The sequence below is a fragment of the Mustelus asterias genome, chromosome 8 (genome assembly GCF_964213995.1).
Source record: "Mustelus asterias chromosome 8, sMusAst1.hap1.1, whole genome shotgun sequence".
NCBI lineage: Eukaryota > Metazoa > Chordata > Chondrichthyes > Carcharhiniformes > Triakidae > Mustelus > Mustelus asterias.
In genome coordinates, this window is record NC_135808.1 from 54,989,306 (window position 1) to 55,005,051 (window position 15,746).

Sequence of the window (15,746 nt, forward strand, 5' to 3'; positions counted from 1 at the left end):
GCAGCAAGACATCTCTACTCCAGTACTCAAATCCTCTTGCTTTGAAGGCCAACGTACCATTTGCCGCCTTTACCACCTGCTGCACCTGCATGCTTACCTTTAGTGACTGGTGTACGAGGACATCCAGGTCTTGTTGCTCATTCCCCTCTCTAAGATTATTATCTGAATGGCTATAAATTGTCTTCCTGTTTTTGCTACAAAGTGGATAAGCTCACATTTATGCACATTATACTGCAACTGCCATATATTTTCCCACTCACTCAGCTTGTCCAAATCACACTGAAGGGTCTCTCAGAGCTCACCCTCCCACCCAACTTGGTGTAATTTGCAAATTGGAAATAGCTGGGATCCTAGTGACATGGTGGCACAGTGGTTAGCACTGCTGCCTCACAACGTCAGTGACCTAGCTTCAGTTCTGGCCTTGGGTGACTGTGTGGAGTTTGCGTGTTCTTCCTGTGTCTGCGTGGATTTCCTCGGGATGCTCCGGTTTCCTCCCCACAGCCCAAAGATGTGCAGGTTAGATGGATTGGCCATGCTAATTTGTCCCTTAGTGACCAAAGATGTGTCTGTTTCCAGTCAGCCAATCAAATTTCTATACACCTAGGTACACTATACACAATCCTATGGGCTTTAATTTTACATGCTAATCTAGTATTGGGAATTTGTAGTAAGCCTTCTGAAAGTCCAAATAAACCACACCCATTTGCTCCCCCTCATCAAATCTACCGTTTACATCTTCAAAGAATTCCAGTAGATTTGTCAAGTATGTGTTCAATTCTGCCACTGCTTTCCAAATGCTCTGCTAAAAAAATACTTGATAATTGACTCCAGAATTTTCCCCACTACTGTTGTCAGGCTGTCTCCTTGGCTTTGCTGTCTCCTTGTTTGCCGTCAACAGCAATCTATTAACCCCCCCACAAAACCATTCTTGTGACTTTGCCCCCACGGCACCATCACCACCCCTCCTCCTCCTCCCCCCCCCCCCCCCCCCAAAGAAATTCCTATTCTCTTGCTGTGTGTTGAAATGTTGTGAATAATATTTTTTGTCCATGTGAGTATAGAATAGTGAAAATGCTTGAGTCGTCTCAATCCTATGCTTTTAGTTTCTTCTTACCAATTTTTAAGATGAACTTCATTGCAGTGAATTTATCACTTTGTTGCAGTTAGGGTGTAGACCTGTGGTTGCTCATGTGTTGACATCGCTGTGTTGAGAGGAAGTGTGCAGAAAAGATCTCAAAGTTATGTTTTGATGTGCGCATATGTGAACATATGCGCGTACACATATAGCTGGGCATCAGTGACATAGTTAGCTCTGAGTTGCTGTTGCGGAACATGTAGCATCTGGTGGGATTAATGTTATTAGATGTCTGCCTGTCTAGTTGGTTATGAAATGGCATTTTTAAAGTCTCCAAACCGCTGCACTGTCCCTTACGGAAATATGCAATTAGGGGTAGCATAATCGCACATTGGTTAGCACTGCTGCCTCTCACATCCAGGGACCTGGGTTCGATTCCCGGCTTGGGTCACTGTCTGTGCGGTGTCTGCATGTTTTCCCTGTGTCTGCGTGGGTTTCCTCCAGGTGCTCTGGTTTCCTCCCACAGTCCAGAAGACGTGCTGGTTAGGTGCATTGGCCATGCTAAATTCTCCCTCAGTGAACCCGAACAGGCGCCGGAGTGTGGCGACTAGGGGACTTTCATAGTAACTTCATTGCAGTGTTAATGTAAGCCGACTTGTGACACTAATAAATAAAAAACTTTTTAAAATCTTAGTTATATATCCTGGTTTTGTAGCATGATCACTAGAGAGGCAGGGGTGTCTAGATGATGTTTAACCCTGTGACGAATTCTCATCAGTTATTTATCTTTACAGTATTTGGATGTGGTGACATTTTTACTGTTTAAGAATAGTTTGCATCTGGTTAGCAGCATTTCCTCAGCCCAGTGTCCCAGGCCTAACTATCCTCAGCTGCTTTGTCAAAAGATCTTCACTCCATTATCAGATCAGACATCTTTGCTGATTGCATAGCGTTGAGCTTTATTCTTAATTCCTCAGGTAGTGAAGCGGCCCATGCCTACATAGCCTGGATAACATCTGAATTTGAACTGATTAGCGGAAAGTAATATTTGCATGCACAATTGTTTGACAAAAAGAAGGAACTTAACCACCAACCTTTGATGTTCAGTGGGTTTTTTTTCCAGTGTAAAACAAGCTCTTTTTTAATGGATTAAAGAAAATGTGTCAACAAGAGAAGACTATAATAGAAGTCTCATTTTATAAGCTTTGGCTGCACTGCAGTCCTCCTTTCCAATGTCTGCATTGGTTTTGCAGACCTGTAAACGTGGTAATTGTTCACCTTGCATTTCTTCTGTGGTACCTTGACAACATTCAGTTTCTTGGGCATGTTGGAGTTGGCTTTCATAGTGACATTGTGTTCAATCTTGTTCCTTATATTGCAACTTTTACGTTCTTCTTCAATTTCTGCTGTTGAACTACTTGAGTTTTTTTCGGAGCCCCCTTCTTGGGGTCCCTGTCTCATCCTGCTCCGCCTCCGTGTTACCATCAACAGTCAGACATTTAGCAATACTAATCCAGCAACATTCTGGGGGTTATTAAGCAGAAACTCAACTAAATTAGTCAAATGCTGTGGTTAGTAAGGCAGGTTGGGTATTTTGCAGCAAGTGGCTCACTTCCTGAATGTCTTTGCAAGATCTCTAAAGCCCAAGTCAGAAATATGATGAAATGTTTTTTACTTAGCTGGATGGGTGCAGGTGCCATGCTACTTGAAATTTGAGCCTGTCCAGGACAAACTATGCTGCTCGATTAGCACTAGCCTTTCATTCATCTCCTCCACCACTTGCGTACTATGTATATAATGTGAACCATCAAGTGGATGAACTGCAGTATCTGCCAAACTTGGGACCTCCGTCACCTGGAAGGACAAGACATCAGGTGCCTCAGAACACCATTACTGTATCTCCATGTTCCCCTCCAAATAATACATCATCCTTGACTTGGACCCACATCGCTGGTAACTTCATTGTCAAAATTCTGGAACTCCCTATCTCACAGCATTGTGATTTGGCCTTTACTATTTGGATGGCAATGGTTCAAGAAACTGGCACCAACACCTCAGGCCAACAAGGGTCACCTACATCCCAAGAATGAATATGAGAAGAAACATTTTGAAGAGGAATAACATTGGCCTGTGGCTTATTTTTTAAAGGGGGTCAGTTTAAACTGCCCTGATTTCGTCACTCTCAACCCGTCCATAAAGAGAACGATGTTTTGTTTAGTCTAATTTCCCCTTTTATAAATGATGGCGTATTTTCCCCAACCTTTAAATTTGGAAATGTTCCAATCCTCTTTCATGACTTCTGCAGTAACAATAAGGCAAGATGAAAGTAAAAAGAGTTTATTTATTTTTATATACACACATGCGATAGGGGTTTTGCAAACGCCCACCCGTTTAACACACGCACAATGAATTGGGGATTAGGAAAAAGGAAGAGGATTCGGGGCATAAACACAGAATGCAGGTATTGGTTTTACATGTGTGTGGAGTCTAGAATCAGAAGTCAATTAGAATGTTCCTTCCAAGGGGAGGTTGGCTGATTTGTAGAATACCCTCGTCTTTCCACAGTGAGGCTTGTATGACAGGAGAAGACACGTGGAATGAGTCATGCAGGAGGCATGATTTCCGAGGTTCCAGCAAGCGACAGGTTTGATGAGGATCCAAGTTTTTTTTTTCTGCTGCCACCAGCTTCATGGTAGATAGACAGGCTGTTGTCTGGAGTTCTGTTCACTTTGTCCATAAGACAATAAGCACTCAAAATCAGTTCCAACAGATGATATCACAGTGCAGATTGGTGCAGGTCGTGTGACATATTTCCTCAATGTTGGACACAGGATGATTGGAGTCTTGAAGTTTAAAGGGTGTCAGGATTCCTTTTGTTTTTGGAGACATTGGTGCTGTCTTTGTCCAAACTGTGTTAGGGCTGTTAATGATTTGGCCATTAGGACCGTTACGATAGTTTATGTCTGCGTAGGTTTTCCTTTGTTTGGAGTTAGCTGACTCCCTGTCGCCGTGGTCATTGTTACTTTGAAACATTGGGTGTCCAACTGGAGACATGTTGTTAGCTCAGCAAATTTCCATTTTTAACAGCACAGAAAAAACTGACTTGATTGATTTGATTTTATTCTCACCATGTCCTGAGATACAGTGAAAAGTTTTGTTTCTTGTGCGTTAACGTACTGCTTATGAAGTACATTGGGGAAAGGATAGGATGCAGAATATAATGTTGTAGCTACAGGTTAGGTGAAAGAGAAAGATCAGCTTAATATATGATAGGACCGTTCAAAAGTCTGATGACAGGGAAGAAGCTGTTTTTGGGTCGGTTGGTACGTGTTTTCAGACTTTCGTATCTTTTTCCTGACGGAAGAAGGTGGAAGAGAGTATATCCAGGTTGCATGGGTCCTTGATTATGCTGGCTGCTTTCCTGAGGCATGCAGGAAGCGTAGACGGATTTGATGGATGAGAGGCTGGTTTGCACGATGGACTGGGCTCGTTCACAACTCTTTGTAGCTTCTTGCTGTCTTGGTCAGAGCAGGAGCCATACCAAGCTGTGATACAACCGTATAGGATGCTTTCTATGGTGCATCTGTAAAAATTGGTGAGAGTCGTAGTGAACATGCTGAATTTCCTTTCGCCTTTTGAGAAAGAAGAGGCGTTGGTGTGCTTTCTTAACTGTAGCATTGGCATGGGGGGGGGGGGGGGGGGGGGGGGTGTCCAGGGCAGATTGTTGGTGATCTGAACATCTAGGAACTTGAAGCTCTTGACCATTTCCACTTCATCACCGCTAATGTAGGTAGGAGCATGTCCTCCACCACATTTCCTGAAGTTGATGACTAGCTCCTTCATTTTACTGACATAGAGGGAGAGACTATTGTCGTAATACCATTTCACCAGATTCTCTCATCACTTTCCTGTACTCTGTCTCATCATTATTTGAGATCCGACCCACTACAGTGGTGTCATCAGCAAACTTGAAAATGGAGTTGGAGTGGAATTTGGCCACGCAGTCATAAGTGTATAAGGAGTATAGGAAGGGGCTGAGGACACAGCCTTGCAAGGCACAGGTATTGAGAAGTTTTACTGATTGCAGTCTATCGGTTAGGAAGTCAAGGATTCAGTCAAAGAGGGAGGAGCTGAGCCCTAGGCCACAGAGTTTGGTGGTGATTTTTGTTGGAATTATGGTGGTGATGGCTGAGCTGTAGTCAATAGGAGTCTGATGTAAGTGTCCTTGTTATCCATTTTATAAAATAGCTCAGTTGATGAATATCTATTTTTATCTTTCACGTCTTGACTGTGATATGTCTCTTCCCTTGTTTGTTTTCATTTTTGCTTGTGTGGTAATAGGGAAACTTAGAAGTGCACAGGCACTTCACAGGCACAGTTCATTCATATGGGAAATTCAAAGCACACAGCAAAATAAATGACAGTTTCTGCTGCATTTTATTTTGAGCTTTTGACTGGTTATCTGCAAGGGCATTGCCTTTTGCAGGAACGTAAGTAATTCAGTGAGGATTTTAATTTCATCAGTCTGGGGAAGTCTATTTGAAACAAAAAGTCTGGCTCCCACTTCCCTCTGTTGTGTGGGAGTCAGGCATTTCACCCTCTTGTATTTTCACCCAGGTCTGGGGGTTTTAGAATCATAGAATCTCTACAGTGGAGGAGGAGGCCATTTAGCCCACTGAACTGGTTTTATAGGGTAATGATGCTGGAGGGGTCAAATGTGGATTAAGTAGCTCTGCGCAATGCACGGGAATGCTGGATATCTCACTCTGGAGGTGCAAGGCCCTGGGATCATAGGGTTGAACTGTTCCTGTCTTGTTTAGTCCCACTTAAATGACCTGGGGGTTCAGTTGTTTGGACCCAGGGATGGGAGTTAGGCCAGGTGTCAGAAGAAGGGAAGGTTTTGTAGGGCTTTTGGCTGCTTTAGGGTCTCCCGGTTCAGGGGCTAGCTGGAGAGTTCTAGTTTCGGGTGCGAGTAGGGCCCTGAACTTGAATCAGCCACTCTGAGTTGGGATGACAGGAAGAGGGTCTTCTGGTCAAGGCCTCTCCCACAATCATACCGCCTATGGCTACAGTACAGTAGCTTGGTGGGATTAGCATGTGGTCCAAACTGGTTAGGGTCCTTCTGCTGGTGAGTTGGGTGATGGTTGGTGTATCTTTTGGGACATGACAGCTCTCTGGGTACCTTGCTGTATCTCCAGGTGGCTCCGCCACTGCGGAGATACCATCCTCCCTCCTCCTGGGTGAATTTTGAAATTTTTGGGCTCCACAGTTCTTTATGTCCAAATGTGGTCTCTGGAACAATCACTGGCTTTCTGGCCAGAGCCTTTGTGTTTTGAGGGGGCGGGCTCCTAACATTTTCCAAGTCATGGACAAGTTGGGCTGAAGGGCCTGTTTCCATGTTGTAAACCTCCTATAAATCTAAGTCCTTTGGAGCATCACTGTTCTCTAATGAATGCTATACTCTTTGACCAGGGAAGTGGTTTCCTCTCGTGCACTGGGAATATTTGGGATTCCATCAGGCGTCCTTCCAAGTTTGAAAAGGTGGGTTTGGCTAGCCTCCTGCCCATTTAGCAGGGACAGTAAGAAGTTTAACAACACCAGGTTAAAGTCCAACAGGTTTATTTGGTAGCAAAAGCCACACAAGCTTTCGAGTAAACCTGTTGGACTTTAACCTGGTGTTGTTAAACTTCTTACTGTGTTTACCCCAGTCCAACGCCGGCATCTCCACATCATGTTTAGCAGGGACACAGGTTCCCTTTCGTTTGAGTCTTGAGTGAGGTACATTCCTCACCAAAGGAGGGTATGTTCGGGGATCTTCCAGGCATCGCTCTTCAAAAAGTGAAAAGGTGTAAAACAGCCAGATCTGCTGCTTCTCCAGCTGGGGTATGGGTTCCCTTCTTTTACAAATGTTTGGCTATGTTGGGCATCTCCCTCACTTTCTTCCTTTGCTGGAGGACTTCTCTGGTCCCTTTTCAGTTTGGGGATTTTACTTTGGATTCTATGGGCCTCCTCTGGACCCATTTAATTTTACTTGCCTGTCTGGCCTTGCTACCTTTGAGCAAATCTCGCCTGCTATGTGTGGGGACGACCCTATGCTTTTGGCTTCTTGACCATTGCTAGCTTTCTACCTTTCTGCAGATTTCTGCTGCTTGGTCTTTACTTTGCATTTTTCTGGCTGCATCACAGTCTTTTAAAATTTCGGGTAGCTTTTCTGGAGCAACCTTATTCTTAAGGGGGTCTTTCACCCCCGGCAGGGTCTCTGGCCTTTTTCTAACCCTCTGCCACATGGCAGAATTTTTCTGAAGTGTTTGTTCAACCCCTCTGGACTGCTCTGGCTCCTGGACACAATGCTTGGGATCTCACCAAGGCATGTCCCCATGATTTAGCTATTTCCGTCCTCTCTTGAAGTTCCCTCTCTGCTTCTTGAGTTTTTAATCTCATTGCCAGCAGTCTGTCTCCTGTCTCTTAAACTTCCCTTTCTCTTTCCCTCTCTTGTAATTCCTTTTTTCTCTTCTGGTCTCTTCTAAAACCCTTCCGATAGCCTCCTCTTTTCCAGCTCTAACCGCTATTTTGTGGCCAGAGTAACTATCTTGATTGCAGGTCTCCAAGCATTGCTTGGTTCTGATCTTTCTACCTGTCCTGGATAAGGACTGAGGTAACTTTTCAATGAGTACCTCAAGCTTTTAGGCCCCAGCCAAAAATTTTCAGCAGTTTCCTGGCTAAAAGTTTTAATTCTTCCTGACTTAGGCATGCTAGGGATTCAGTGGTTCGTGCTTCCGAACCCATCTTTACAATATAAATTGTTCTAAAAGAGTTAGCTGCAGTATGGTATCTTTCTTAAAACCAGTTCCAACCACCGAATTTCCCTCTTTTGGTTTCCAGTTGATTTTTAATTTGGATACTGGTCAAATTCAAATTGAATTGAAATCAGAATAAAGGAAACACTTTTCTTATGACAGACCGGTAGAGAGTGGGGGAAATCAGGACAGTTTAAATTGACGCCCATCTTTAATTTGGACTCTAATTCAAATTGAATTTGACTAGAGTCCAAATTAAAGACGGGCTTCAATTTTATAAATGGTAGCATATTTTTTCCAACCCAAGTTTACAAATGTTCCAATCCTTTATTAAACATAGAAACGTAGAAGATAGGAGCAGGAGGAGGCCATTTGGCCCTTTGAGCCTGTTTCGCCATTCCTTGCGATCATGGCTAATTGTCCAACTCAATAGCCTAACCCTGCTTTTTCCCCATAACCTTTGATCCCATTCACCAAGTGTCATATCTAGCCGTCTCTTGAATACATGTTTAGGTATCAACTAGTTCCTGTGGTAATGAATTCCACAGGTTCACCACTCATTGGGTGAAGAAATGTTTCCTCACCTCTATCCTAAATGGTCTACCCTGAATCCTCAGACTGTGACCCCTGGTTCTGGAGTCTCCCACCATTGGGAACATCCTCCCTGCATCTACCTTGTCTCGTCCTGTTAGAATTTTATAAGTCTCTGAGATCCCCCCCCCCCCCCCCTCATTCGTCTGAACTCCAGCGAAAACAAGTAAGTTTTAAAGTTTATTTATTAGTCACAAGTAAGGCTTACATTAACACTGCAATAAAGTTACTGTGAAATTCTCCTAGTCATCACAGTCCGGCGCCTGTTCGGGTCAATGCACCTAACCAGTACGTCTTTCAGAATGTTGGAGGAAACCGGAGCACCTGGAGAAAAGCCACGCAGACACTGGGAGAACGTGCAAACTCCATACAGACAGTGACCCAAGCCGGGAATCAAACCTGGGTCCCTGGCACTGTGAGGCAGCAGTGCTAACCACTGTGCCACCATGCCGCATGCCAACCTAGTCAGTCTCTCCTCATACATCAGTCCCATCATCCCCGGAATCAGCCTGGTAAACCTCCGCTGCACTCACTTGAGAGCAAGAACATCCTTCCTCAGAAAAGGAGACCAAAACTGTACGCAGTATTGTAGGTGTGGCCTCACCAAGGCCTTATATAATTGCAACAACACATCCCTGCTGTACGCAAAACCTCTCGCAATGAAGGCCAAAGTACCATTTGCCTTCTTTACTGCCTGCTGCACCTGCATGCTTACCTTCAGTGACTGGTGCATAAGGGCACCCAGGTCCCACTGCACACTCCCCTCTCCCAATTTACAGTCATTCAGGTAGTAATCTGCCACCTTGTTTTTGCTTCCAAAGTGAATAACATCACATTTATCCAAATTATACAGCATCTACCATTGATTTGCCCACTCACCCAACCTGTCCAGATCATTCTGAAGGATCTCTGCATCCTGATCACAGTTCACCCTCCCACCCAACTTGGTATCATCTGCAAACTTTGAGATATTACATTTTGTTCCCTCATCCAAATCATTAATATATATTGTGAATGGCTGGGGTTCCAGCACCAATCCCTGTGGCACTCCACTAGTTACTGCCTGCCAATTTGAAAAGCACCCATTAAGTCCTACTGTTTGCCTCCTCTCTGCCAACCAGTTTTCTATCCATCTCAATACACCTCCCCCAATCCCATGCATTTTAATCTTGCACGATAATCTCTTATGCGGGACTTTGTCAAACGCTTTCTCAAAGTCCAAATATATCTCATCGACTGGCTCCCTTTTGTCAACTCCACTCAATACATCTTCAAAGAATTCCAACAGATTTGTCAAGCATGATTTCCCCTTCATAAATTTATGTTGACTCTGTCTGATCCTGCCACTGCTTTCTAAATGCTCTGCTATAAAGTCCTTGATAATTGATTTGAGAATTCTCCCCACTACCGACGTTGAGCATACTGGTCTATAATTCCCTGTTTTCTCTACCTCCTTTTTTTGAATATTGGAGTGGCATTCGCTACCCTCCAATCTGCAGGGATTGTTCCTGAGTCTATAGAATCCTGGAAGATGACTACCAATGCATCTACTATTTCTAGATCCACTTAAGTATTCTGGGATGTAGATTATCAGGCCCTGGGGATTTTATCCGCCTTCAATGCCATCAATTTTCCCAGCCCTCAGTTCTTCCCTCTCTAAATCTCCAACATTTCTGGCAACTGATTTGTGTCCACTTTTGTGAAGACAGAACCAAAGCATGTATTCAGTTGCTCAGCCGTTTATCCCCTATTATACATTCCCCCATTTCTGTCTGTAGGGGACCTACATTTGTCTTTACCAACTTCTTTCTCTTCATGTATTGATAGAAACTCTTAGTGTTGGTCTTTATGTTCCTTGCAAGCTTACTTTCGTACTGTATTTTCCCCATCTTAATCAATCCCTTGGTCCTTCTTTGCTGAATTCTAAACTGCTCCCAATCCTCAGACCTATTATTTTTCTTGGTCAATCTGCATGCTGCTTCCTTGGATTGGATGCTCTCTCTAATTTCCTTTGTAAGTCATGGATTAGCCCTCTTACCCATTTTGTTTTTGTGTCAGACAGGAATAAACAGTTGCTGCAATTCCCCCATGCGTTCCTTGAATGTTTGCCATTGTCTATTCACTGTCATCCCTTTAAGTAACTCTCCCCAATCTATCAAGGCCAACCCACGCCTCACATCCTTATAGTTTCCTTCATTAAGATTCAGCACCCTAGTCTCCGAATCAACTACTTCACTCTCCATCTTGGTAAAAAAATTGGTATTTCTCAACTCCACCCATACAGACTCCGCATTCAGAGTTAATTTCCTTTCTCACTATTGAGTTAATTACCTCTTTTTAACCAGTAGCGCCACTCACCACCACTTTCCATTATGCCTGTCCTTTCTAAATAGTGAATACCCTGGGACATTCAGTTCCCATCCCTGGTCACCTTGTAGCCATGTCTCTGTAATCCCAATTATATCGTACCCGATTATATCTATATTAATGACTTCCATAGCAAAATTGAGGTAAGGTAAAAAGAAAAAGGGTTTGTTTATTTGTACGCACACAAAACTCAAGCACATGAGAGTGGTTTCACGACGTTTACCCCTTTTACACTCTCAACATATTGGGGATAAGGAAAAAGGAAGGGGATTCGGGGCACAAACACAATTTTTTTTTAAAGTATCAATTTTACATATGTCCAGAATTAGACGTCAACTGGGATAGTCCTTCAGAAAGGAGGTTGGCTGATTGTAAAATGCCCCCATCTTTCCAGAGCGAGGCTTGCACAACAGGAGAAGGCAAATAGAATGAGTCAGTTGGAAGGCTCGAGTTCCAAGGTTCCAGCAGTTGGCAGTTTTGATGAGGGTCCAAGTTCTTTCTGCTGCTACCGGCTTGATGGTAGACAGTACAGGTTGTTGCCTGGAGTTCTTTTCATGTTGGACACCAGACAGTCACTGTTTGAGTTCAGTTCCGATAGATGATATTACTGTGCAGGTTGGTGGAAGCTGTGTGACTTACTTACCTCAATGTTGGACGTAGGATGACTGGAATTTTGAAGCTTAATGGGAGTCAGGATTCCTTTTTTTTGAGATATTGATGCTGTTTTTGTCAAAACCATTATGTTAGGACTGCTAATGATTTGACCGAATGTTTTCCTTTATTTAGAGTTAGCTGGACCAGACTCCTGGCCCCCGTGACCATTGTTACTTCGAAACTACTGCAAAGCATCGGATGACCAGCTGGAATGTTGTCAGCTCAGCAAATTTTAATTTTTAACAGCACGGGAAAAAACTGACTTTATAAAATAGTACAGCTGATGAATATCTATGTATTTTTCAAAAAATTATCACTTCTTAACTGTGAGGAAGGATTATAGAGCTATTTGCACTCAGCATCTTTTGCTGCAACAGTTTTACAAACTGATTTACAAGATCCTGCCTCCAATAGATCCTGTTTGATGCCATGATCAAACAAATTTTCCCCTCCTCGCCCCTTTTGCCTTCCAAAGGACTGTTTTCCTTTGTAACATCCCAATCCACTCTTCAGTTACCATGAACACACACTCCATGGCACCTTCCCACACAAGCGCAGGTGATGCAACACCTGTTTTACTTCTCACTGTCCAAGGCCCCCTAAGGTGAAAGAGCAATATGTACTACTTTCAATTTATTATACTGTATTCGCTTCTCAGTGTAGGGTGTTCCCTACAGTCGCGAGACTAAATTCAGATTGGGTGATTGCTTTGCAGAGCATCTCTGTTCAGTCAGTGTATGCGACCCTCAGCTTCTGATTGCCTGTCATTTTTTAATTTTGCGCTACATTTACATTTCACAACCAGTTCTGCCATGATCTTAGTGAATGGCGGAGCGGGCCCAAAGGGTGAAATGGTCTTCTGCTCCGATGTTCCACTCTGGCCTCGAGCTTCAACACTACTCCAATGGAGTTCAACTTAAGCAACAGTGTCTCATCTTTCAATTAGGCACTTTACAGCTGTCTAGACTCAATTGAGTTCAACAATTTTTTATCCTAACCTCTACTTCAGATGTCTGCTTTTCACATTTACACTTTAGGATCTACACTTTGCTCCATATATTCCCATCTCTTTTTGCCCTTCACTGTCACTCCTTTTGCCACTTAAACTCTCTTGTCTTCCATACATCACTTTTGTTCTTTCTCTCCCCCTAACCCCCACCTCCCCTGCTGCCCTTCCCTGCCTCTCTACTTAAATAAACCTATTACATCTCCAACACACTATCGATTCTAATCAAAGATTACTGACCTGAAACATAACGCTGTTTCTCTCTCCACCGATGTTTCCATTCTCCACTGATGTTTCCATTCAGGCTGAGTATTTCTGGAATATACGGTTTTGATTTTTAATTTCCAGCTTCTACAGTATTCTGCTTTTGATTAAACAGCTTGCCTGTTTTAAAGTTTTGATGTAAAAATGACAGCCTTTAGGCTGTCATTGAAATTGATCAATATAATTTGTTTCTAAAAGAAGCACTGTAAACGCGTATAAACATTCTGACCATTTTAGGTGGGACTGTAATTCACTGATTTTAGACATGTTTTTAATTGTGGTTCACTTTAACTTCCTTTTGAAATATGAATGCTCTTGGGCAATTAGATTTCAGTGGTTTGTTGAGAAGGTACTTAAATTAAGCACTGAGTGTCAGTTTGAATTGAGGGATTGAGAATAGGGGGTTGATTTGAAGGTTGAAAGCTCAGGTCACTGTCTCAACGATATTTTTCTCTGACTTTTAAGTAACTGGCACGGTGATCTGTTAGTAGCACAGTAACGCATCTATGGAATGAAACACAAGATTTGCTTATTTCACTTGTGTTTTTTCTAGAAAAGACTTTAAAAAAGACTTGAGACATTCTCTTGACTGTGCATGGAAGCAAAGCTAATGCGCAGGTGAGTCAAAGTATTTAAAATAATTGTGTTTAAAATCTGCTTCTGTCTATTCGTACCATAAAAAGAAAATGATGTTGAAATTATTTTTCTTTAAAAGTTCTCTCTTCTTTGAGGTGGTGGAGGTTGGACACTGAATTATTTGAGTATAGTGAGCATTGAGATTGATAAATGTTTGGGCACAAAGGGAATCAAAGGATATGGGAGTAAGATGGGAATGTGGAGTTGATGTACATAAGCCATGCTCTTTTGAATGGTGCAGCTGACTTGAAGAGCTACATAGCCTATCCCTGTTCCTATTTATTTCTCCAGCACTCTGCCCCATTGTACAATGATCACTTTCACTTCTGTTCCTCCCACTCTTTCTATCTTTGTGGCACATGCAAGATTGGAAGCTTAGTATGAAATAATTCTCTCAAGTGGAACCTATTATATACGTGACGTGCTGTTTTGGAGAATCAATCAAAAATAGTGAAGTATTTTAACATTTTGTTAGTTTATTAACAGTAATTTAATTGTTGTTTGGTAGCATATTGCTGATGCATGCTGTCAAAGCTTTTCATTTTGCACCCGGGGACGTTCCCTTGAATATCAATTTTAAAATATAAATTTTCCCATTGCAATTGGTATTCTTTCGAATGCCCAAGTAAATGCAAAATGAAAAGCTTCAATAGCTTCTCTCTGCAAAACTCAAGATAGTAGTTGAGCCATAGCACAGGACAAAGAAATATAATTTCTGTTCTTTGTAGGTGTGATGCTACCAATTTATGATTTACTGCTGTGATCTCTCTTTACTTCTGTTATGCTCTATTATTCCTTTCTGTGTATTTCTGAGACAGTTAACGGCAGCCAAGTCAGATACTATTTCCGTTGATGCTATTCATGTGTATTTTTACCAAGGAACTAAACCCTTTTTAATTGATATATTGAACTTGGAATGGGCACCTTGTTGAGGGAGGTGACCTTAGTGGAAAAGTAATTTATCCCACTCTGATCTCGCTGTTCTCAGCCTCCTATTGTGTTCCATTGAGGTTTAATACAAGCTAGAATATAGTGACAGGAAATGCTCAGATAAAATAAGCTAATGCATTCACATCGGGGATCTTCTCCTTTAAGAGAGATAAACTTTATATGACTATAGTCTGGTGTCCGTTTGGAAGTTCCTTTGAGGAAGAGAACTTTAAAAATAAAAACCGTATTTAACAATTTATTAATTAAATCCTATTAATTCAGTGTTTTTCTTAAATTCTATATAAATTAAGTAAATTATATGAAAGAGTATAGTATTTGAATTAAGCCAGTTCCAATTAAAGTAGAATTTATCATGTGGTAGAACACTAAATAAACATGTATTTGTCATCAACTATGAAGAAACAGGAGCAGCAGTAGACCATGTGGTTCCTCGAGCCTGCTCCACATTCATTATGATCATGGCTGATCTTCTGCCTCAATTCCATCTTCCTGCCTGCTCTCCATATCCACATACTTAATGCTGGAGTCACCATAACACTCTGGAGTGGAGAATTTTGAACATGCGTGAAGACATTTCTGTTCTTCTCAGTCTTAAGCGACCCCTTTCCTGAGACTTAAATTTTAGATTCCAAGTCAGGGGAAATAATTTCTCAGCATCTATACTTTCAGGTCCCTTCAGAGCCTTGTATGTTTCAGTGATTTCATCTCTCATTTGTCTGAACTCCAGAGAATATAGATCCAACTTACTTAGCCTCTCACCCCAGGTGCCAATCTAATGAACCTTTACTGTACCGATCCTGAGATAAGTACATCCTTTCTTCGATCTGGAGACCAAAACTTTATAGAGTGCTCCTGTGCAGTTCACATCGCTACACGTGTGGCAAGACTTCATTCTTCTTACAATTATGGACAACGTGCTATTTGCCTTTTGAATTGCTTGCTGAAACTGCATATTAAGTTTGTGCTTCTTTTCAGTCTACCCAAGTCTACCACAGCATGATTAGGGTTAATATGGTTTGACAAAGGAAAATTCTGTTTCACAAATTTAGGCTGTTTGAGGATGCAACCAATAGAAGAAGGGGAGCCAAAGGCATGATATGCTTGGATTTCCAAAAGACATTCGATAAGGTGCTCCACGAAAGGTCATGGAGTTAGGATAATAACATTAGTGTAGCCGGAAAATCAGGAGACATACAGAAAGCAGAGAATTAGGATACGCAGGACGTTATCAAGTTGGCAGGTTGTAACCAGTGCAGTGCAGCAAGGATGACTGTGTACTCATACTATGATTTTCTTAATACATTTTTGACACTTCCTGAATAATAGATTTCAGCATATTCACGACAACTGATGTTACGGTTACTGATCTATAGTTCCCTTTTTTTTTCCTCCCTCTTTTGAATAG

The 15,746-nt window shown here is 42.2% G+C and overlaps 2 protein-coding genes across 9 annotated transcripts in view; one reads left to right on the forward strand and one right to left on the reverse strand.

The window, feature by feature from the left end:
* Nucleotides 1-15,746, reverse strand: part of ankrd45 (ankyrin repeat domain 45) — a 61,782-nt gene that overhangs the window by 19,561 nt on the left and 26,475 nt on the right. The window contains exon 3 of the mRNA XM_078217987.1: nucleotides 12,731-12,805. The gene's annotated coding sequence lies outside the window, so the exon portion shown is untranslated. The remainder of the gene's footprint in view (nucleotides 1-12,730; nucleotides 12,806-15,746) is intronic.
* The window catches only part of klhl20 (kelch-like family member 20), a 93,670-nt gene that overhangs the window by 3,839 nt on the left and 74,085 nt on the right, over nucleotides 1-15,746 (forward strand). For 7 of the 8 annotated variants that reach the window (XM_078217978.1, XM_078217975.1, XM_078217984.1 and 4 more), the window contains exon 2: nucleotides 13,308-13,372. The exons of the other annotated variant lie outside the window; for it this stretch is intronic. In XM_078217978.1, coding sequence (XP_078074104.1) covers nucleotides 13,350-13,372 — 23 coding nt within the window. In that variant the 5' untranslated portion in view covers nucleotides 13,308-13,349. The remainder of the gene's footprint in view (nucleotides 1-13,307; nucleotides 13,373-15,746) is intronic. 8 annotated transcript variants of the gene reach the window in all.